The 23,793-nt window shown below is 44.2% G+C and overlaps 1 protein-coding gene across 1 annotated transcript in view; it reads right to left on the reverse strand.

The window, feature by feature from the left end:
- Positions 1-7,128: 7,128 nt before the first annotated feature.
- GGA2 (golgi associated, gamma adaptin ear containing, ARF binding protein 2) overlaps positions 7,129-23,793 on the reverse strand; it is a 27,376-nt gene continuing 10,711 nt past the window's right edge. Inside the window, exons 5-17 of the mRNA XM_007449982.1 lie at positions 22,135-22,258; positions 20,796-20,899; positions 19,222-19,302; positions 18,546-18,683; positions 17,383-17,464; positions 14,800-14,925; positions 13,915-14,037; positions 13,590-13,618; positions 13,061-13,194; positions 11,523-11,680; positions 8,835-9,004; positions 7,742-7,852; positions 7,129-7,239 (exon numbers count right to left, since the gene is read on the reverse strand). Of these exons, the coding sequence (XP_007450044.1) occupies positions 7,129-7,239; positions 7,742-7,852; positions 8,835-9,004; positions 11,523-11,680; positions 13,061-13,194; positions 13,590-13,618; positions 13,915-14,037; positions 14,800-14,925; positions 17,383-17,464; positions 18,546-18,683; positions 19,222-19,302; positions 20,796-20,899; positions 22,135-22,258 (1,491 nt within the window). The remainder of the gene's footprint in view (positions 7,240-7,741; positions 7,853-8,834; positions 9,005-11,522; positions 11,681-13,060; positions 13,195-13,589; positions 13,619-13,914; positions 14,038-14,799; positions 14,926-17,382; positions 17,465-18,545; positions 18,684-19,221; positions 19,303-20,795; positions 20,900-22,134; positions 22,259-23,793) is intronic.

The following is a 23,793-nucleotide window of genomic DNA, read 5'->3' on the forward strand; positions in this document are numbered from 1 at the left end:
GGCTTTGCTCAGGAATGCCAGGAAGCTAATACAGTGATCTAAGAGTATCTTTTAAGCCACTGCTACCTTGAGTTTTTTCCATTTCCTGAAGATGACCCTAATCTTAACAAATATAGAGAGGATGGTCAGATTTTATCAAATGCAACCCTTTTTGCTGTCTCTGCAAATAATTAGGTTATTAGTATCCTTAGCAAAATGTTTCCATGAGAGCAGGAGAGGTTTTGAAATGAACATAGTGATGAAATGGAAGTCACCACAAGTTAAGGTAGTAAATTAAAAAAGAGAAATCTCAGATGAGGCAATTTGAGGAGAAATAATAGCACCTATATTTAAAGAGTACCTATCATGTCTGGTATCTTGGTGACCTCATTAAATCCTCACCAAAACCTATGAAGTATATTTTTAACATTTTTACCATTTAAGAATATAAAAACCAAGGCCGAGTTAAGTGACTTGCCCAAGGTGGCAAGAAAACTAGAAACTTAACCTGACCCCAAAACCCATGCTTGTTTCACTCTACCATGCAGGGCTACCAGAAACAAGGCAGGAGGAAGGGGGGAGGGTTGCAGGGAAGACTCAAGCAGGCTTGGGCCCACAGGAATGGAGCCAGTGGAAGTGAGAGGCTGGAGATACATGGAAACTATCAGCAACTTCATGTGCCAGTTTTAATACAAAGCACTTTCAGCATATAAGTGATTGATACCATCTGCTGTCAGAAGAGAGGAAAGCAGGGGCTGTTCTTTTTTATTACACAGTTCATACTGATAATGGCATTATCACCAAGTCATCTATATTATTACATTAAAAAAAAAAGCAAAGTGTGCAACAGTTCATTTGTTTAAAAATGCCTAGAATATCTCCAAGGACAGGTGAGGAACTAGTGATATTGTCTCCTAGGAGGGTAATCGGTTGGTGGGAAGAATTTCCACCTTTTGTTGTTTTAGTTTTGAAAAACTAACATTGAGAATTAAAAATAATGCTTTTTCAAAAAAAATAATAAATAAATAATGCTTTTTCAGTTTAGAAACTTCAGAAAATTCAGATAAATTTTGAAGAAAACAAATCTGTAATTCTACGACCCAAATATAAACAGTCATACATACATACAAATACCTGAGTTGTTTGATTTTAAACAGTAGAACAGATCGCCATAGTGTCTTATGGTAAACAGATAAATTGTTACCATATCCAATCTCCCCTTCTTCCTTAGCCAAGTGTGTGGCACTGTATGCAAATATGTCAATTTCTTAGCCTTCTCTGCACCTTGGAGTGGCCATGCTACTAAATAGCCAATAAGATGTGAATGCAAATATCACGTAAAATTTCCAGAAAACCTTAAGAACCTCAGCAGTTTTCCTCTATTCCTGGCTCCCCCACTCCCTTCCTGTTGCCTAGAACAGTCAGCAGTTAAAGCCTGTAACATAATGTTGAGGAGCACATCCTTGCGTGTTGACTTAAGGCCTAAGAATGCCGCTTGCCACTTCCGTAAACAAAGGATGTTGCAGCCATAAAGCCGTCAACCGTGGCAGCTGCCCCTGTGGTGTACTCTGAGGGGAATCAGAATGGAAAAAAACAAGATACTGGCCCTAGATAGTTAAGACGCGCATCAAAGGAATGATTTCAGAGTTCAGGCTCTTGCATCTTTCCCATACATAGAAAAGCACTAAAATCATTAACTTGAGATGTCTGTTTTTGTGATTAAAAGTAATTTTTTGATGTTTAAACACATGGGGGAGAGTGTTGTTTTTTTTCCCCAACAAAAACGCCTATATATCCTGGCTCTTCCCTTACCTCTTTGGAACAGTCCCTCAGAGCTATGAGTGGCTGTATCGCTGGCTACAATTCTCAGTAAGTCTGCCAAATAAAATTCTCAACTTTTAAGTTGCGCATTTTTTTTCAGTCGACACCACAAATGGTTTGGGACTATTTCTGGCTTTCTTTTGAATGAGAAAATAAACCTTTGTGTTTAAGCCACTGTTGTCATTTCCTTATTAAACATGATGCTGGTTGTTTGATTCTATTAGGAATAAACAACGAATGAGAGAAAATGCCTTTTCTACATCTATTGAGATGATCAAATTGTCCATTTGAGCTATTAATGTGGCTGACTGCATTCCCAAAGGCTTTACACAGTGTATTCTTTCAATATGCCACTAGCTTTATTTTATTTATTTTAGCCACGCCACGTGGCTTGCAGGATCTTAGTTCCCCGACCAGGGATCGAACCCGCGCTCCCTGCAGTGGAAGCAAGGAGTCTTAACCACTGGACCACCAGGGAAGTCCTGCCACTAGCTTTAAAGTTAATATTTTACCTATGCATTCAAAAACAAGAATAGACTAAAAGGTATCTGCTTCAGATTTTGGTGACAGGGTTATGAATTTTAGAATTACATAATCTTGTTTACAAAATTTAACTGAATTTTTTTTTTTTTTTTAAGCTGTACGCAGGCCTCTCACTGTTGTGGCCTCTCCCGTTGCGGAGCACAGGCTCCGGACGCGCAGGCTCAGCGGCCGTGGCTTACGGGCCCAGCTGCTCCGCGTCATGTAGGATCTTCCCGGACCGGGGCACAAACCCGTGTCCCCTGCCTCGGCGGGCGGACTCTCAACTGCTGCGCCACCAGGGAAGCCCTAACTGAATGTTTTATAGGAAGTGGTGTTGATTAGTTTCTAAGCATATTGTTATGGATTTCTGCTTTTGACTAGACTTAGGCATAAGGTTTCCAATGTTTTGTTACCTTTCTATCCTTGACATTTACTGCATCTCAGTATTAATTTGAACCTTGCCAAAATTTAAAATATTTGCTTGATTTCATGAGGTAAGCTTCAAATAGTCATAGGGCCTTCCCTGGCGGTCCAGTGGTTAAGACTCCACGCTTCCACTGCAGGGGGCGAGGGTTCAGTTCGATCCCTGGTCGGGGAACTAAGATCCCACAAGCCTCACGGCACAGCCAAAAAAGTGATGGGTAAGTCAAGTCTGTTCATGTATTGGAAGCCAGCTGGACAAGCAAACAGTAAATGAAATATGAGTCTTAGCTTCGTCCTATGAAGTACTGGGGTCACTTCACATTTATTAGCTCACTTCTCAAAACAATCCTATTATGCACTTTACAGGGAAGGAAGCGGAAGAGGACAAATTACTTGTCTCGGGTCACATGGCTAGAGGTAGTACCTGAAGCTAAAGAATGAAATTACAAGTAAGGGTTGATTTAATTACCTCAAACTGTTGGGGCTTCAGAAGACCTCAAACTTTAAAAGCCTATGTATCTGGAGCCTGCAACACTGCAATGTTTTTCAGCTTTTAAAATCACAGTATTACCTCTAGCTGTGGCATAAAGTAAGTGTTCAAGAATAAAAGTCAAAGGAGCAGAATGTTTACACATTTTTAGATGCAACCTTTCTCAGAATGAACATGGTATAGTTGGGAATGCATTGGGCAAGGGAACTAAAGGCCTGGAGTTTTTCCATTTCAGCTTACATTAAATGTGTGATGAGATCTCTGGACCTTGGCCTTATCTTCTCTGAGGATACTTCCTGCTTATCTACTTGACTCCGTCTCTTTCCAGACAAAAGAGGTCAGGCTGTTACTGCTTAAAAAAATATGAAACAAACTATGGCTAGCACTCTATTGTTTTCTTCTTAGTTTAAAACAAACACACTAGTTTGTAGAATTTTATATTTTGGGCCTGGGTAAGCACCTTCTATTTTAGATATATTCAAAGAATTTGTGATTTACGAACACTGTACTAAACACTATTTGTATGAGAATATCACCTTTGCTTTTAACCTTTCATGTCTGATCTCTCAATTTACACTATTTTATTTTTAATGGGTAATATTCATGTTTTTGGTCATTATTTATCCTTTTTTTAAATGTTACTATATCCACAGCTCATCTGCTCTCAACGAGTGGCTCACAGATAGAGCAACATTTTAGCCCAATCTTAAATCACTGAAGAGACAAAAGGAGTTAACTACAGGTGTAGTCAAAGAGATACGAGAAAACATGGTATTATCAAAACATGAAGGGACTTTCTTGTGGCTTTGGCAAAGTGTGCTCTATTCTTGACAGATGACGCCAGAAGGGTAAGGAGCATACAAAGTTACAGAAGGGCACCTAACGCCAGAGTAAACAACTTGAATTTGGCTGCATAGGCTTTTAGGGCATTAAGAAGCCATTCACAGTTTTTCAGCAGGGGTCAAGTGCCCAGGTATGTTACAGAATTCTGATGCTGGCAAGTATAATGGCTCAGAGGAGAACTGAGAGGCAGGCTACGGCACCATCCAAAAAAATAAAGCCAAACCAGGGCAGTGACAATGTGAATGCAGTGGAGAGGGCAAGATGTGGTACTATTTAGAAATAGACTAGACGAGACAAAAGTGCTGAGGGGGATGGAGATGAAGCAAAAATCAAGGACCTATGAAGGCTTGGATAGGTGCTTTCAAATAAAAGAACAGAGAGAATGAGAGAAGCGGCTGTGTTCCATTCTAAGCACTTGGAGGCAACAGTGGAACCTCCAGACAGATATCCATTAGACGGCTTAAAACATGGACCTGATGTCAGCAAGGAGGTGGAAGCCTGAGATAGAGGTCTACCACCCATCTAGTAGTTAACTGCCCAGAATGCTTAGAAAAGTCCTAAGGACTAAACCCTATGGAAACACATTTAAGGGACAGAGGAAAAAGAACAGTCAGAGGTAGGTCAAGAAATAGGGATGAGCAGGATCCCGGAAGGAAGAGTTCAGGATAGGGGAATATACTGGATCGTCAGTGCCAACTCTCCACCAGACACATTATGGATTTGTCTCTCCCCATCAGAAGACCCACGAGGGCAGGGACCTTCTATCACTGCTGTATCTGCAGTGCCTACAGCAGTGCTCGGCTCACAGTAGCTAGTCAACAACAACTTGCTGAGTGAATAAAAGATACGGGTTGGTTCTTCTTAAGTGGTTACTGAACGTCATAATTAGAAGGCACTGATAACATAAACCAGGGCCACTTTCTGGACACCCACCTCCCTACCCCCTTACCCTGTCCAACTCTATCTAAGCAGAGCACCACTGGGAGTCTGTCTCCCAGAAGAAAGAAGAATGTTCACATACAGTGAGTCTACCTTTTAACTATGTGATACAGGTTTTTTCATGTGTAGGTCTCATTCACCTTTTTTTTTTTTTTTTTTTTTTTTGCGGTACACGGGCCTGTCACTGTTGTGGCCTCTCCCGTTGCGGAGCACAGGCTCCGGACGCGCAGTCTCAGCGGCCATGGCTCATGGGCCCAGCCGCCCCACGGCATGTGGGATCTTCCCGGACCGGGACACGAACCCGTGTCCCCTGCATCGGCAGGCGGACTCTCAACCACTGCGCCACCAGGGAAGCCCTCATTCACCCATTTTTGATGGAAGTCCTTGGTAGGCATCGTCTTTATGCTGGGCACCTCTAGGAGACTTTATGAAATAGCTAGAGGCTATAAAAGCTATATAGAATATCTGAACACAAAATTTTAGATTAAAATGAACCTTATGAGTTATGCCAAATGAAGAAGTCACCCCAACATTTATCTGTTTTATGAGTTTTCACATTTGCTTTAAAAGTAACATACCTTGATTTTTTACAGCTCCCATCCCCACCATAGTGCTGGCAGGTTTCCAACTATATGTAGAAGGTAAAAGATCAGACTGTAAACTACCAGATCTTGTGATGAAGAGCCCCAAACAGAGCCTTGCAGTTTCTGAGGCAGAATCCTACCCAGACAGGTGAGCTGCTTGGATCGTGCATCCTTCATCAGGCCATCTCAGCCAGGCTCAGCTCTCTTCACCCATCCATCAGGCCAAGCAAGACTTGTAAAACATGCACAAATGCCTAGCACATTGTAGGTGCTAAGTATTAACTGACTGCAGGCCTGAATTCTTCCTTCACAGCATGACTGTAACAAGAATCCACCTCTCTTCCAGCTTCATTCAGATCCTCAGGGCTTCTCTTCACTGAAGCAGTTCTTAAGGTTCCACATCCCTCAGGAAGTCTTCCTTACTTCCACACATGAATGATCCCTTCAAGCCTATTATCTCTCAATGCAACAGGCTTTGCATCTCCTACTTACTCAAAACTCCACAAAGTGTTATTTGCTACACGGGTATTTGTTCAATGACTTTCTGTATTTAGTCATCATTTTTCATTGCTAAACTCACTTCGTATCTCATTTGCATCACAGTTCTTCATCCTGGATTGTAAAGTCAACAGGCCAGGGCGAACCTGTTAGTTATGATTTACAATGACAGGCATGGTGTCACAATCAAAGAGCTCTGGGTAAATGCTTGTGGTGAAAGAGGATGAGGATGGAGATGGAGATGAGGGTCCTGAGGAAGGGTCCAGACAGGCTGCCCGACCCATGGAACCTGAGGCCTGAATAAGGCCTGGGATCTGCTTTCCCCTCTGCCCTGAAGGGTCCATCTATGGGCAATTCTAAGGCACAGTGGTGAAGGACGTGATTGGCCCACCAAGCGCGGTCCTCTGGTCTAGTGGCAGCCCCTCGCCTAGAACACAGTGCAACAAGCATTCCATTTAGAAGATCTTCCTGAACACATGCAAGCAGCATTCGCTAATGGAAATGGAGACAAGGTCTTTCTTGGAAGAGAGTGTCCCAGTAGACACTCTGCCCCAAGACCAACCAGGTCCCTTTAAAGGTCCCTGAGAACAGCAGCCTGGGAGCAACCAAGTCTTTCAAAGGCTGACAAGGCACAGAGTGGATGAATGAAAAGATAATAATACATGGAAAACAACAACAACAACTTTGGCTTATAAAACCTCCAACTTGAGGCAGGGACATCAGCGTCCATCAACATGCAAAACTAGATACGATCGTAGCAGATGGTTATCAGAAATGCTTTAGCATTTCCTACACTGCCCACATCCCTGGCCCTCAGCCCCCGGGCCACACACACACACACACACACACACACACACACACACACACACACACACACACACTGCAGAATAAGTCAGAGGTTGGCATCCAGAGCCTGATGTCAGGATAGAACTCTTGGCACTCTGCACTAAATCACTGTGATTAGTCCTATCTAGACAGCGAAAGTAACACTGGCCTAAGCTTGAATGGCAGGGTCTGTCCAGTGAGGAGTTAGGCTGCACCCAAGACTGCCAGGTCTGGAAAGTCTTTCACTTCTCCTACTTCGCTGAAAGGCTGTCCACCCTGGTTGAATGTCAGCTTATACCGTAACCGGATGGGCTCCTGAGCAAAGATAAAAGATGTTATATTAGTGGGGAGTGAACACAGAGACAGGCCCAGAGTAAAAGCCTTTACCCACCCCGTAGTCACCAAGTAACAGTATATGTATGTTAACTCCACCCAAGTGAGGGCTTCAAGCAACTGTATGACAGGCATACCTTGGCCTTGACCCTCTGGGACTACAAACACAAAGGGAGCTAGGCTTACATCCTGGGAGTCCTCCCACGCTTCTGCAGTCCTGGAGACCAGCTGAGAGGACAGACTGGCCTCACCCTTTCAGAGGATTCCATGGGATTAGAGAGAGACCACTCCCTTGGTCCCCAGCTATGACAATCTGGTCACAGATCTTTCAGTAAGCCCCAAAGGAAAATGGACTCTGGCAAGGGACATTCTACCACCATCCCAACCAAAGCAAGACCTCAATATACCTCTCTCCACCTGCCCAGCTGCCTCCCTAGAGTTCAGGGGCCCCCATTTCCCTGCTACCACAGACACCAGAACATACTTTGTGTGGATTGTCAAGCAGCAGCATCTGAGAGATCACTGCTGGAGGCATCAAAGGACTGAAAGCAGGAAGCTTGGAGCTGGACGCTGGCTGTAGTTTCACTCTCATTGACTATTGGGGGGAAGAAGAATCCAACATATAACTCATTCCTAACAAACTACAGCTTTAATGAGGGAGATCAGGTGAACAGGAGAGCCTGGCCTCCACCCCACCAACTGATGAAAGGATCCAAAAACCCTTCCACTCATACATGGAATGTAGCTGAAGTTGTGTGATCAAAGGTTGGCTTCTGAGAGGCAGCATGAAGAGTGAGAGCATATCCTGAGTTGGATTCTAACTCTGCCTCTTACTATCTCTGTGATTTGGGGCAAAATATTTAACTTTTCTGAACCTTGGATTGATAATTTAATTTATAATATAGAGGTAATAATAGCACATGCCCTACAAAATTACCATGAGTATTAGAAAACACATAGTTTATTTCTGTCTGCTTTGAATCCTTCCTTTCAGGACAGGCCCCTTGCCCATTTCTTGTGATTCTGGTATGGCTGTTAATCTGTGGGGAGCTACTACCCTCGAGAAAAAAAACATAACATGCAACTTGGCCAGAGTACCTCATACCCCTTAACCCCTTACTGGTCCAAGGTATGCAAGTAATACCAACAAGGCCAATCCTAGCCCTTCCTTAGGTAATCGATATGCATGCCTCATGTCAGGGGAGAGAGTTTCCTTCTGAGATAAAAAGCGATAAGGACCATGTAACTCTGGAGCTGCTGGTAACCATTTTCCTGCTCGGTGGAGGGAGTCTATGAGAGAACAGGGTCCAGAGAGGAAAAACAAAGTCAAGAGATGGAAAGTGACAGATCCTTAAGGAACTGTTTAAGAATTTACCTGAATCCAGCCATATCTGAAGTCAGACGTTCAGGGATCCTCAGTTAAATGAGCCAACAAAACTCCCATTTTATCTTAACCTACTTTGAGTGAAGATTCTAGCCCTTCCACCTAATAGATAACATCCCAGCAAAGGACCTGGTGCTCAAAAATGATAGCCTTTATTGAAAAATTCAAAGGAGCGGGCCAGCCGCTGACTCACCTTTGGCACAGCTACTTGAAACATGATGTCCCAGACAGGCTGGGTGGCCGTGCTCATCATGGTCAACAGTAGCACCTGTACCTCTGGGTGGCCAGGGGCCCCAGTCTGGGAAAAGTGGAGCAGAATTCTGAATCCATTCCGGTCATACACGATAAGAGGAGGCAGGTTGCCTGGTAGAGAAGGACCCGACCAAAAGGATGAGCACTGTTACAGACTCCCCTGAAAGAGCAGCCATGCTTCAAAGAGATGTGCACCTATCACCAAATCCTGTTGCTTCTCCAGGAATTAACCCTCTGGAATTAACCCTCTGCACCACCATAATCCAAGTCTCGTCACCTCTAGCTGGACTCCTGTGACATTCCAAACTGATCTCTCCCCTCCATCCAACCATCCAGTATCAGTTTAAGAAAAAAAAACAAACATTTTTTTGAGCAAGAAATGATTACGATTAAAATAATGTATGAACACTATAGAAAACACAGGATACCTTAAAAGAGAAAATAAAAAACACCCTTAATACTCCCCAGAAATAAGCACTGCTAACATCTGGGCCTATATCCTTCTGGTTTCTCTCGTATGACTACATACACATAACAACTCTTATATTTAATTTTACAAAACTATAAAGACAGTAGATCTCTTCAAATTAATTAGGTCTTGGAAATATTAAAGGGATTGTTCTAGTTTAGCTAAGAAATGATTCGTAAGTTAATTTTGGGAAAAGATACGTTAGACTAACCATTAAAAAAGAAGGGAGAGTAGGGCTATTTGCGTTAACAAATACTCAGATATGTATGAAATTGCAATTGAAAACAGCATGCAGAACAGACCCAAATATGAGAATTTAACATGTCAAGGGCATATATTTGAAAATCACTGGCTGATTCAATAAATGGCAGGCAGCTTGCTAACCAACTGGAAAAAATTTTAATGAAGATCCTTATTTCATGCCAAACATCACTTATCAAAATGCACATTATAAAAATATAGCTTAACAATGAAACTGTCGGAGATTTAAAAGACTGAAAATACTCATGAGGTATGGAGGTGAGGTTATGGGGAAAAAGGCAACCCTTCCAGGAAGGAACTTGGTAACAAAGATCAAAATTTTTTTTTTTTTTTTTTTTTTTTTTTTTTTTTGTTTTAGAACATTTTTAGCACCTCCAAAACAAACCTCATATTCGTTAGCAGTTAATTCTTTTTTCTTTTTTCTTTTTTTTTGGCGGTACGCGGGCCTCTCACTGTTGTGGTCTCTCCCACTGCGGAGCACAGGCTCCGGATGCGCAGGCTCAGCGGCCATGGCTCACGGGCCCAGCCGCTCCACGGCATGTGGGATCCTCCCAGACCGGGGCACGAACCCGTGTCCCCTGCATTGGCAGGCAGACTCTCAACCACTGTGCCACCAGGGAAGCCCTAAGATCAAAATTTTAAATGTCCACACCCAGCATTTCCACTTTTAAGCATATATCCTAATGAAATAATCAGGAAAGTTTCAAAAATGGATCTCCATTTTTTGCAATGGGTGTTCACTGTAACACTGTTTATAACAGTAAACAACTGGAAACAAATTATCCTTCAGAAAGAAACTGAATAAATGAGTTACAGTACATGTTAGTGCCATAAGAATGAATTCATTTTTAAAAAAATCAAGGTTTTGAAGAATAAGGGCATGAAACAATGCTACAGCTTAAAATATTAAATAAAGCAGGATATAAAACAGTATATATACTATGGTGACAATTTACTAAACATACGTACATGGATAAAACAGGAAAATACATCAAGACATTAACAGAACTTGCATCTCTGGGTGGTAATGGTACAGATGATTTTAATTTTCTGCTCTATTCTATCTTTTCTAAAACTATATTGAATTTTGTTTTTAATTTTGTTTTTTAATAATTTCAGATTTACAAAAAGTTACAAAAACACAAAGAATTCCCATGTACCCTTCACCCAGCTCCCTCAAATGTTAACATTATATATAACTACAGTGCCATTATCAAAACCAGGAAATTAACAATGAACATTTATTATGTTTAAATAAAAATTAATAAAGTAAGTATGCAAAGGGCCCCCACTGCTGACTTTATTTCCTCTGCCTGGTTCCAGGGCCCTCTGTAATCTGAGCTCACCACACTGAGCCACAGGAAGGCCCTGTGCCCAAGGAAGGGGCCCAGGCCCTAGATCTAAAGACCCCAGTTGTTTCCCGCTCACATACCAGTGTGCTGACCACAGGCAGTCTCACCTTACTTAGCTGGGCCTTTCGTTTCCTTTTCTTTGTAAGGGAGGTTAATAGCTACTTTTCCTGCTTTAATGAGGATCATTAGAAAGGAAGAGGATCACCAGTCAAATTCTTCCTTTCTTTCTAATTCCACCTCTTCTGAGTTATTTCAGATCACACTGAACATTCCCTTCTTGAATTCCAAATGAAGATCATCTCCATAAGTGGATTCAAGGCCCCTAATTAAATTCCGCCTGCCAATATCCTTCAGTGTCAACTCCAAGACAGAGAAAACTAAAAAAAGTATTAGCTAAGCGACATGGGCCACCCGCCTTATCCTGTCCCCAGGCAGTATCTCTCCCCCGCTCATCTTCCCCAGTTTAAGAGCCACCCATACCAATCCGGAGTGGATAAAGCTGGGCATCTACCAGAAAGGGGAAAAAAAAGGGTGAAACTGTACTTACTGGGCTTAACAGACTCCAAAGGGACAAACACTTGAGCCAGAGGTGTATTCTGGGAAGACGGAGAAGAAGCCAATGGGCCAGCCTCCCAGGACCAACCTGGAGAGGACTTAGTACCTGGTGGCACTTCCCTGGGGATACTTTTCTGCGGAATATAATTCCTGCAAAGAAATAATATCAAGACTGGCAAAAACTGTAGAGAATTCCAGGAATCTGATTAGGTTTTGTGAAAAATAAGGGGAAGAAAATAAATATATATGTATGTGTATATGTGTGTATGTATATATTTTACGGGTGTATGACTTTAGACAAGTAATCTAACCCATGCCTCAGTTTTCTTACTGTAAAATAGAAACAGTTTAGTACCTATCTCATAGGCTGTTACAAGAATTAAATGAGCGGAATGTGTGCATACAATAAGGACCCAATAAAGTAATTAATGTTGTAGTTGTCAGGCAGTCTCTGACAACAAGTAACTCAGTCAGACGAAGTTTCCCATACATGATGACCAGCGTGACATAAGCTAGGAAGATGACAGCACAAGTTACACTGACCACTTCATTCATACTTCATGATTTTGTCCATTTGGAATACAAATCAAAAACATTTATGGAAAACCAAACTCCAGACGTAAGTAACCCACCAAAATTAGAATTATTACTGACCCCATGTCAAGTGGTTATAAACAGTAAACTAGGAAGAAACCCCCTACGGGTACTAACGAGAATGACCTCCCAGCACATCTCCATTTCCACCCAGCTCTGTGGTCTCCACCAGGGACACAGGCTCTCAGGCTGTTTGGGGGAGGGCAAAGTGTTCCAGCCTTGCCAGAGGCAAAGGGACAGGATCTATGAAAATATGTTTATACTCATATCTAAGAGCACCTCTACTTTTATAAATCTGTACTATAGAAACACTCCAGGTTCCTCCAACCTGGAAGCTATGTAAATATCCACAAGAGGGAAATGATTAAATATATATATTATATGTATATGAATTATTATTCAACTATTAGAATGAGGCAAGTTTACATAAATTGATGAAAATGTATCCAAGATGTGTGATATAAAAAACCGCAGTGGAGTACAGTTTGTAAATTATAATCTCATTTGTGTAAAAATAAGCCACACTAACACATTACTACATGTGTAGAAAAAAAGCAAAGAAGGACCATTCAACACTGTCTTTAGAGAGTGATATTTGGGCCTTTCTATATTATCTATTTCTCTAGTAATCAAACTTTGCTTCAAATTACACTGAAATCAGGAAAAAAACAAAAAAAAACAACCTATAAAGACAAAGAACATCATCATCATCTACTGCTGTTGCTCCTTAAACCGCGTTTTGGAGGTCCTGGCCAAACGTGTACTTTCCTGACTTAGGATGCGGAATAAAAGGAGCAGCACACACTGAACTCCGACAGAAAGGAGGCGACCCTTCAGGGAGAGCAGCATCCCTGGGCCCCGCCGCGTGGCCTCGCGCAGTGAGCGAGCACTGCACACCCGAGCCACTCTTCTACTCTCCTTGCCCACGAGACTCACAGAGGCCCCAGAGACGGCTGTGGGGAGAGGAGATCCAGCAAGTTCCTTTCTGCAGAAGGGCTCTGAACACCACCACCCGGCAGTGTGCTGGTGGTAGGGTTCCTCTTTTCCTGACCGCAGTTCTGACTCGCAACCTGTCAAAACCAGGAATGGCTAAAGTAAGGCCAGGGCATGAGTGACTATGAGCCATCGTGACATCGTGGCATAGTTCTGCTGACCCCAAAGCCCAGGCTTACTACATTTCCTGGGGCAGGTGGAGAAAGGTCAAGAGGACATGACTCCTCAGCAGACCTTTAGTAAAGCAGGAGCCTGGATACAACAGAAAAGGGTAGGGAAGAAGGGGAGCAAAACTCCTCCAGGGGTTCAAGCCAGACAGCAGAGGCTTGGAAGAGGCTTTGGACCTCCGAGTCCACAGTGCCACCAGGCTATGCTGTAGCCCTCCACCCTCCCCCAGGCAGTGCTGCCCTCGTGAAGGTAGGTTTGAGGGACTTCCCCTCTCCTCTCTGGTCCCTAGGAAGAGCTTCCTTACCTTTTTGGTAACTGGGCCATCACTGATCCCTGTAAAGAAGGAACAGAGTGAGATGCACATCAGTAGCTCTACCTGATATGAATTGGAGACTGATACCATCATCCTTTCTAGAACATTTAGAAAGCCTAGACAAAACAAATTACCCAAAGTCATTCAACTCATTCATGGCAAATCTGAAACTGAGTACAAGGAGGACCTCTCTGAACTTCCCAGTATACCCAATTCCTTCTAAAAACAGGCACATTCTCACCAGGGGGAATGGGCTTACTCTCTCCCTGGGAATCAGGACCATTCTGTGCCTTCTGCCCCTAAACAGCACCCTCACCTAAGGCTGCCAGGTCCTGATGCAGTAAAGACGGCGCCACAGTCCCAGCCTGCTTGGATCCACTGTCCACCTCCAAGTCAATCAGGGGGCAGTTCTTCATGCAGCCTGTTGGATTCTGAAAGACTAGAAAACAGACAGTTAGGAAAATAAGTCAGTCAGCATAAGAGCAAAGTCTCCACTTAAAGGTTATCAGTTTCCCTCAGGCCTCCTCCCAATCAAAAGACATCACATCACCCCACCCTTAAGCACACCCCAGAGGAACCTTCCACCTCAGCTGACTGGCTTGACTTACAGCCTTGAGTGGCATCTGAAATACAAGGTGACAAGAGGAACTGCCTTCCCACCCCAGTAAACACAGAATCCTCTAACGGTCCATTCAACCTGGATAGCAGCAGAGCTGACTGCTCCAGGTCAGAGGCCTTTGAGGTTGTGACCACACTGAATCAGAATCATCTCGAGTGCTTGATAAAAATGCGGGTCCCAGCTCTAAGTAGTCTTGATTCAGAAGGTCCAGGAATCTGCATTTTAACCAGTGCTCCAGATGATTCCGATTTAGCTACTGGCACTAGGAAACACCTGAAGGTGGTCATATTTTTTTTGGTGTGAGCTCCCGTAAGTAAGCACTCATGAGAGGTGCAATCCAAACCTGGGCACGGTACAGCCACTGCTTCTGTTTACAGCCAAAGCTAGTTCCAGCCTAGCAGTCAACCCGTGACGGCACGTGGGGCAGAGCCTGGCTATATAAAACCAATTCTCAAGGGAAAGGGAAAAGAGGACCTGCTCTCTCATTTCTATACCATAACCCAGAGCGTTCAGGGACCCATTTCTTTCCCGGTGTTTGCAGGCTGCCCCCGGCAGAGGGTGGGAGAGGCTCTCTGCACATACCTCTGGAGACAGGTATGTCTCCCAAAGAGCTGACCACTGTGCTCCCAAAGGTGACACGGCCCTCCATCACCTGTTTGTACAGCAGAACTCCCTGGGTGAGGAGGTCATTTGCCTGGAGAACCTCCGCTGAAGAATGAGAGAAAAATCAGAATCCCCTGGTCTAGCTACCAACAATCTCAGTCTTTTTTAAGCCACTCCACAAAGCAGCTGTCACACGGCTCTACCAGGTTCAGTATATCCACGCCTCCTGCCCCCAGATCGCGAGCTCAGTCCCCTGGCACACCCAGTCACTCAATCCCTGAACCTCAACACTTTCTTCGCAGGATGTAGGAGGAACCAAATTTTTTCACTTTCTCTGTCTGTACTGTCCAATATGATGGCCAACACTTGAAATATGGGTCTTTCAAGTGAGGAACTAAAACTTTAATTTTAATTCAAAACTTAAAGCTACTTTGTCAATGTGGATGCAAATATTAAAAAAATTTTTGGTACTTTATTCAGTTATTGGGAAGCATGTAGGAAACAAGTTGGTACACGAATCTACTTTTTCACCTGTAAATTTTATAAAATCTAAGTACAGATCAAGTATTCCTGATGAAAATCTGACATCCAAATTGAAACATCCTGTAAGTATAAAATACGCAGTGGATTTCAAAAATGTCAAGAGTATCTCATGATCTGTTTTACCTGCAAGAAAGCCTCTCCTAGGAGAGAGACAGAACAGCAACAGGGCCAGGGGCTATGTATAACACTGCAGGCCACGGTACTAGGAAAGCACTGCAAGAGCGACCAACTATTCATTTCCTGTCAATTTTTAAACTGGATGGAAGTTGTGAACTAACACGGGGTTGAATTCACCTGGCAAAGTATTTTATTTGGCATGTGCAAGGTGATTAAAATTTAAATTTTGTGACCTCTGACTTCATTGCAACCAGAGGAAATAACGGGTTTAGACAATAATTACATCACATAAAACCCAGAAAACCAGATACCATGGGCCTCTTCACATCACCTGTGAAGCATTCTTGCTCCCCAGCACACGCCCTGCCATTTGAACCTGAATCTGAACAAGCCTCCTGATCCAATTTATAAGAAAGCAGGAATTTCAGAAATCTCAGGAACAGAGAAACATTAAATACCATGGGAGATGCCATCAGAAAATTGAGACCAAGAGAAACTCTGCAAGTCAAAGGACATGTTTTTCATGCATGAAGTAAAAAAGAACGGGGGCTATCCATTAAAAGGGACTTAAATATCAACCAATTACAAAGCGTGGTTTTTCTTTTTGATACTGATTTATAACAAACTTTAAAAAAAGAAGGAGGGTCAACAAGGAATGATTAGAGGGAAAAATGCGCAGGAAAATCTGAACACTGACTGGTTACTTTGAAATGTTTGGAATTTGCTTAAAAATAGAATTGGGAGGACTTCCCCGGTGGCCCAGAGGTTAAGACTCTGCGCTTCCACTACAGGGGGCATGGGTTTGATCCCTGGTCGGGGAACTAAGATCCTATAAAAATAAGCAAGTAAATAAATAAAAGTAAATGCATAGACAGTCATAGAACAGACATCTAATAAGGTGCCAGATCTAATTAAAATTTAAAAAAATAGAATTGGGGATGTAGGGGGGAAGATGGAGGGAGAAAGCAGTACAGATAAAACAAGATCAAAAGACTGGTCATGAGTTGGTAATTATTAACAAAAGGTGAAGAGTACATGGGGATAGAATAAATCCCTTTTATGTGTTTTGAGATTTTCCATAAAATAAAAGAGTTTTAAACGTTTCAATACCTGTGTACAGGATTAACAGTTCTCCCCTGTGCCTTCCACTTGGTATCCCCACTTAGACTCCCCACCCAGCCCCTGAAGGCACTTTGGGTGTGAAACCTTCCAAGGAGCCCCTCGCAGCTGTTTCTCAGACCTCTGAGAATGTTCAGCCTTTCTTCAAGCCTTCAATTGTAGCCACCCTTTCTTCTATCCCCTTCACACCCAATCTACATGGTAAATTTCCACCCTTTTCTTTGCTTTCAGACTTGTGGCTCATTTCTTGCTCAAACGTAGTAGATTCCTCTGGAAATTAGAACAATCAACTCAAGCCACGCCCTCCCCAAGCCCAAGCACCATAACACCTAGGGGCCACTGTCTTGTTTCTGCGTCAGCAGCACGGCAGGAAGCCCCACGTCTGTCCTGCACTCTTGGGTGCTGTCTATGCCTAAAGAATAAGACTGTACCAAGGGACTTCCCTGGTGGTGCAGGGGTTAAGAATCTGCCTGCGAATGCAGGGGACACAGGTTCAACCCCTGGTCTGGGAAGATCCCACATGCTGCAGAGCAACTAAACCCGTGCGCCACAGCTATTGAGCCTGCGCTCTAGAGCCTGCGAGCCACAACTACTGAAGCCCGCACGCCTAGAGCCTGTGCTCCACAACAAGAGAAGCCACCACAATGAGAAGCCTGAGCAACACAACGAGGAGTAGCCCCTACTCGCCCCAACCGGAGAAAGCCCGCACACAGCAACAAAGACCCAACACAGCCAAAAATAAATATATATATTTTTTTAAATTAAAGAAAAAAAAGATCATACCGAGCGCATCGTCATCATCAGTGGTATCGCTTGCCAGCCGGAACAGGGTGGGCCGCAGCTTTTCACACCTCTCATACACTACCTACAAAACAGAGCTTGTTATATAAATTCTCAGTAAGTGTGTTATAAAAAAAGAAAGATCTCAAGATGTGTAAATGTGAAGAAATGGGAAATCTCTACACTGCTTTCAGAAGTACAAAATGATACAAACACTCTGGAAAATAGTTTGCCAGTTTCTTAAAGAGTTAACTATACATGTAGCATATGACCTAGCAATCCCACGTCGAGGCATTTACCCAAGAGAAAGGAAAGTGTATGTTCACGCAAAATCCTGTATGCAACCGTTTACAGCAGGTTAATTCATAATCACCCAAAGCTGGAAACAACCCAAATATCCATCAACAGATGAATGGATATACATATGGTGGTATATGCATACAATGGAGTACCACTCAGCAGTAAAAAGGAATAAACTACTGGGACCTCCCTGGCGGTCCAGTGGTTAAGACTCTGCGCTCCCCAGCATAGCACAGGAAGATCAGCTCAGTGCTTTGTGACCACCTAGAGGGGTGGGATAGGGAGGGTGGGAGAGAGACGCAAGAGGGAGGGGATATGGGGATATATGTATACATATAACTGACTCCCTTTGTTATGTAGCAGAAACTAACACACCATTGTAAAGCAATTATACTCCAATAAAAATGTTACAAATGATAATAATAATAATGAACACTGCTTTGCAATCGAAAAGAAAAAAAAGACTCCATGCTCTCAAAGCAGGGGCCATGGGTTTGATCCCTGGTCAGGGAACTGAGACCCCACGTGCCAAGCGGTGCAGCCAAAAAAAAAAGAATGGGTCTCGGGTCTCAAATAATAACGCCAAGGGGGAGAAGAGAAGCCAGACCAAAAAAAAAAAAGTGTAATACTGTATCATTCCATTTATATAAGAGTCTAGGAAATATATACTAATCAGAACAGAAAACAAATCAGTGGTTGCCTGGGGATGGGGAGAGAGGCAGGAACAGAAGGGAAGGGAATGAGGAAGTTGGGGGCGGGTGAGGGACATATATTTTGATTGTATGATGAATTCTTGAAATATATTTGTATTCCTAGTATGTCAGTGATACTCAGTGCCACCTGAAATTTAGTTTTAAAAAGAGTACCTGCAAGGCTGCCTGGTCTGGCGGGGCCTGCCCTGGCCTGCGGTACATGCTCAGCATTTCCTGCAGCACCTTCACGTGGCTCCGTACCTCCTCCACAGCACTGACTCTCTTGGACACCTTTTCTGATTTTTCTTGCTCCTTTTGGGAGAAAGAGGATGAAGTGAGGGAGTAGAAGCTCTGAAGAAAGCCTGAACAAGCGCCGGGAAAGGGGCGCTGCACTGTGGAGAGCTCAGGGAAGCCACCAAAACACAGACTGAATGGAGTGTTCACTCAGCAGGTAGAGAAGATGCTCAAGGCCCGGAATTCCTGGGACAGACAATGCAGTTTGGGGAGCTGGGACTACTCCTTTGTACCACCAGCCTTAATCCCTCTGGAAAAGAAATTCCCAAACCTGGATTCTATCCACACCAATACCGGTCACTGGGACGGGAACTGGTGTCTGTGAAATGCTTTGAGTTCCTAGACAGAAGTACTAGAGAAACACACAGCAGTTTCTGCTTCCAGTCACCACCTCGCTGCCCTTCAGGAAGCCCACAGCTGTTCCCCGGTTCAGGGCTAGGCGGCCATCCCTTCTCCCAGACAACTGTGTACCCACATCCTCAAGCACACACACACATATACACTGTCCAGCCCCTGTCAAGTGCTGCTTCTGCAGAACTCCCTGGAAAATGCCCACCTCCTTGACCAAATTCTTGATCAGCCGGTTTGCAGCCTGAAGATCCTCAGGATGGTTGCTCTTCAGAAGCCTTGTCAGAAGCTGAAGAGGGAACAGGACTAGGTGAAACCAATTCCCTCTGTGTCAAACGGCCCAGACCGATAGCACCAGCAATAGCAGAATCTGCACTAATAACAGCTCGCACATTCTATACGCATTACCTTACCAAATCCTCACAACGACACAGTAACCTAAGGATTATGACCATCCCCACAGACCACGGGTTTTTGCATGGGGTAGGGAGGTGGATGTCCCCAGGGAACCTCTGGCAAAGTCCGCAGACATTTTCGGTTGTCACAACTGGGGGTACTCCTGGCATCTAGCGGGTAGAGGGATACTGTACACACTCTATCCTACAGTGCCTAACGACCTCCAACAAGAAAGCTAACTGGCCCATAATGTCAACAGTGCCAAGGCTGTCTTGGACCGCATACTATGATGTGACAGACCTTGGCGATCTCGTCCACATTATTCCCAAAAGGTATAGGAGTCACTCACTCTTTGTTGGATGGGTGGCAGGACAGGTGGAGATACTGAGTGCCAGAGAGTCTAAGCAGCTGACACAAGACTACCCTTCTCAGAAGTCCATGCCACACCTCCTCCCCTGTTCCTCCCACCCTCTGCAATGGTGAAGCACCCGTAGGAGAGGAGCCAGAGGGAAAGCCGCCCAGAACCCAGCACAGCCCTGCTCATTCTGCCCACAGTGAGCACCTAGATCCAAGGGAAGAGTACAGCTGACAGTTGCAGTTGGAAGGCAGAGGGGTACCAGGAGAGACCCATCCTCGGACTGGAGTCTTCCTGGTTCTACACTCCCCAGACCTTGTGAGGGACCAAGAACGCTAATGACCAAAAGCACTGCCACCTTTCAGGGGCACCCTGGAGTTATCCCTGGGTCTTGGCCTAGGTTTGGACCACCTTGCTTTTCCCTTCCCTGTCCTTACTGATGTCTGAGGAGCAACAGTTCTGGGAGACAAAAATGGAGGGAAAATGGGTGAGATCACGCGTACTGACACTAAAAAGATCTGAGCCAACATACAACCAATTCGGTACTGCCCACTCTCCTTCCCCGACACCACACTCTGGATATGACCGACCACCCACGTTACCCACTAGGGTTACCCTTCCATACCTCCTTTCCCTCAGGAACACTGAACGGATAAAGTGAAAGATATAAAGAACAGGACACTTATTATTTGGCCTATCCACAAAGAAAACATCCAGACCTTCAGCTACCTCTCCCTGCTCCACAGGGAACTCAAAACCCACCTCCCCACACTCTCCCACACTTTGGTTCGGGGTCAGGGGACATTGCAAGAGAGTCCCTAAAAGAAGGGATCTGCGGGGGTGGGATGAATTGGGAGATTGGGATTGAGATATATACACTAATATGTATAAAATGGACAACAAATAAGAACCTGCTGTATAAAAAGGTAAATAAAATAAAATTCAAAAATTCAAAAATTCAAAAAAAAAAAAAAAAAAGGGGTCTGGTCAGGCTCCAGGAAGACCACCAAGGTCAGGGAGAAACTCCTTACCTTTGACTTTTCTTCATCGGCATCAAAGATGGAGCTCTTGGGCCAGGGAGAAGGTGGGGGCAAGATTTTATCCACTGGTAGTTTAGGGTCTTGCTTTATGATTCCTAAAACATGCAACAGCTCATGAATATACGGATATAGGTACCCATTGACTTTAGCAGGATCCAGTATAAAGCCCGGAAACCCCTGGTTCCTGATGTCCCACCAGGAAAACACTGTCAATGATCTTACAGAGATACACCCAGGGTATGATCAAGGCTCTGCATCCTCCCTTGGGAGAATCCATGGAACCAGTACAAAGTTGGGGAGGTCAGAGCCAACTAAATCAGAGCAGAACCGGACCGTAAGGCTAGTGGTCAACGGGCCTTACACTATACAAATACTGATCATTTTATGCAGGTATACAACCTCCCAGAGCCCAGAAATTAGTGTAGAATCCCTAATACTCCTAAAAATGTTAAGTGAGTGCGTGCGACAGGGAGAAAAATAGTCCATGCTGAATCCAGGCTCCTCCCACAGAGCCCAAGAGAAAAGGAACATGGACTCCCAGCTTCTACACAGGACACACTCTGGGGCTCACAACACGAGAGGAATAGGCTCATTCTCCAAAGGCCTCACAAAAAGAGAATGGGAAAGGCCTCATGGCCCACTGAAATCCTTCTCTCGCGACAGAAAAGCCTCACACTGCTGGGGGAAGGACACCAAACCTGTTGTCCTTAGAACAGTGGTGAAAACCTACTGCAGCTGGAAAAAAAAGAAAAGAAAAGCCTGTGCCCCTGGGGGAGGGGCAGCAACGTGTCCCGGCCCAGACCTGAGTCGGGATGGGACAGCATCACAAATAGGTCCCACCAAGACCAGGGACACATGCCTGCCTGAGACTGAGGCTTACTCACAGCAGAACCAGCACCACCACCATCAGGCTACGGGCACTGAGGAACAAGTAGTAAGGGTCTACTGTCAGGAAAGGCGATGGAATAAGACCCCCTCTGAGGTGTAGAGCAAGAGGAAGACCCAAAGCTGAGAGTAGAGCAGATACTGAGAGAAACGCTCTAGCAAGTCAGCCTCCACCCTCAACACAAGCTAACACTAGAGGAATCTGGAACCTGGCATAGTGAGGGTAACTACAGCAACAACCATCTCAAACCTAGCTCAAGTCCCGTCAACCCGGAGGAACCGTCTGCCCATTTCCAGGGATCAAAATTACTGTGTCGGCCTCTATTGTTGTATCTACAGGACACAAGATCTCCAGCTTTCACCCCAAACTAACAAAGTGTACAAAAAAGCAAGAAGGAACAACTACTGTGAAAAGGGCATGCAACGTAAGTAATGGTAGTGAGACCTTGTTTCTTCAGCATCTGGTAAGCATCTCGGATCTTGATGTCTTCTGGAAACCAGACTGTCCAACTGAAGAGTATTTCAATGACTCTGCCTTTAACTTTTTCTGTGGTCCAGGAGCCTAGGTACTGAAAAAGGAAAGGGAATTACAGAGCTGGAAGGGACTTGGTGAGACAGGAGGGAAGGCGGCAAGACGTAACCTTTAGAGAATGACACAGCTGTTGAGAATACGACATAAACTGGTTAGAACCGATTAGGCCCAAGATGGTGTAAGATTTGACTTCCACTAGACCTTGAACTTCAGTATACGCTCATTGTAATACATTAGCTGAACGACACACCCACAGGTGCCATGACCGTTCAGAGGCTGACCATAAAAGGCCAGAAAGTGAGCAGTGGCCCAGTTTCTGGAAATCTCTGCTCCTTCCCCAAAATAGCTGGAATAATCCTCCCACTCGTTAGCCTATGAAATCACCCAACCCATAAAAACTAACCACCCCATATTTCAGGACTGCTGTCACCTTTTGAGACATTCTACCTTTGGAATGTATATCTCTCTAAATAAATCTGTTTTCCCACTTAGTTCTCGGGGCAGAGCCGCCTTGCCTGCACACTTGTATCCCTCAGAGCCATCCTATATTAATAAATCTACTTCTTGTCTATCACTTTGCCTCTTGCTGAACTCCTTCTGTGCAGAGACATAATGAACCTGAGCTTCAGTAAGTCCTGGCACCAGGTGATTGATTTTAATTAAAAGGCAGTGGGTTTGGGACTTCCCTGGTGGCGCAGTCGTTAAGAATCTGCCTGCCAATGCAGGGGACACGGGTTCGAGCCCTGGTCCGGGAAGATCCCACATGCCGCAGAGCAACTAATCCCGTGCGCCACAACTACTGAACCTGTGCTCGGGAGCCTGCAAGCCACAATTACTGAGCCTGCATGCCACAACTACTGGAGCCCGCACACCTAGTGCCCGTGCTCTACAACAGGAGAAGACCGTGCACCGCAACCAAGAGTAGCCCCCGCTCTCCACAACTAGAGAAAGCTGGTGCACAACAACGAAGACCCAATGCAGCTGAAAATAAACTAATTAATTAATAATAATGATATAAAAAAAAAAGACAGTGGGTTTGAGTCCCAGCCCGTGCGTTCAAGTCCCAATCTGAGTTCTGGCTGGGTTCAAATCCCATCCCAGTTGTGCAGTTTCATTAGTAGACTGCCCAGCCCACACTATCACTAAAGAGATGGCGGCTGAGGCCCAGAGAAGTGAGCTGCCCAAGGCTGGTAGAGAGGTGAGGCACAGCTAGAAGACAAATTACCTAGCACCCATTTCCAGGGCTCTTTCTGGGTTTCAAAGAGTCAACCTATAAAGCCACTAAAATTAAATCCTACCATATATTGGCCTAGGTTAGAGCCACTGGGGACACTCATTATTTGACTGTGGCAAGTCTAGAATAAAAATGTATTTGGAATGAAAATAAGGTAAAGTGAAAGGAACTGCTGAAACTCAAATGTTTTGAATCATTATAAAAGATCCTCTTAAAATTAAATAAAAGGATTATGGAAATAAAATATATATATACATATACATATACATATATATATATATATACATATATATATATATATATATATATATATATATATATATATATATATATATATA

Source organism: Lipotes vexillifer, unplaced genomic scaffold, assembly GCF_000442215.2.
Source record: "Lipotes vexillifer unplaced genomic scaffold, Lipotes_vexillifer_v1.1 scaffold811, whole genome shotgun sequence".
NCBI classification, from domain to species: domain Eukaryota; kingdom Metazoa; phylum Chordata; class Mammalia; order Artiodactyla; family Lipotidae; genus Lipotes; species Lipotes vexillifer.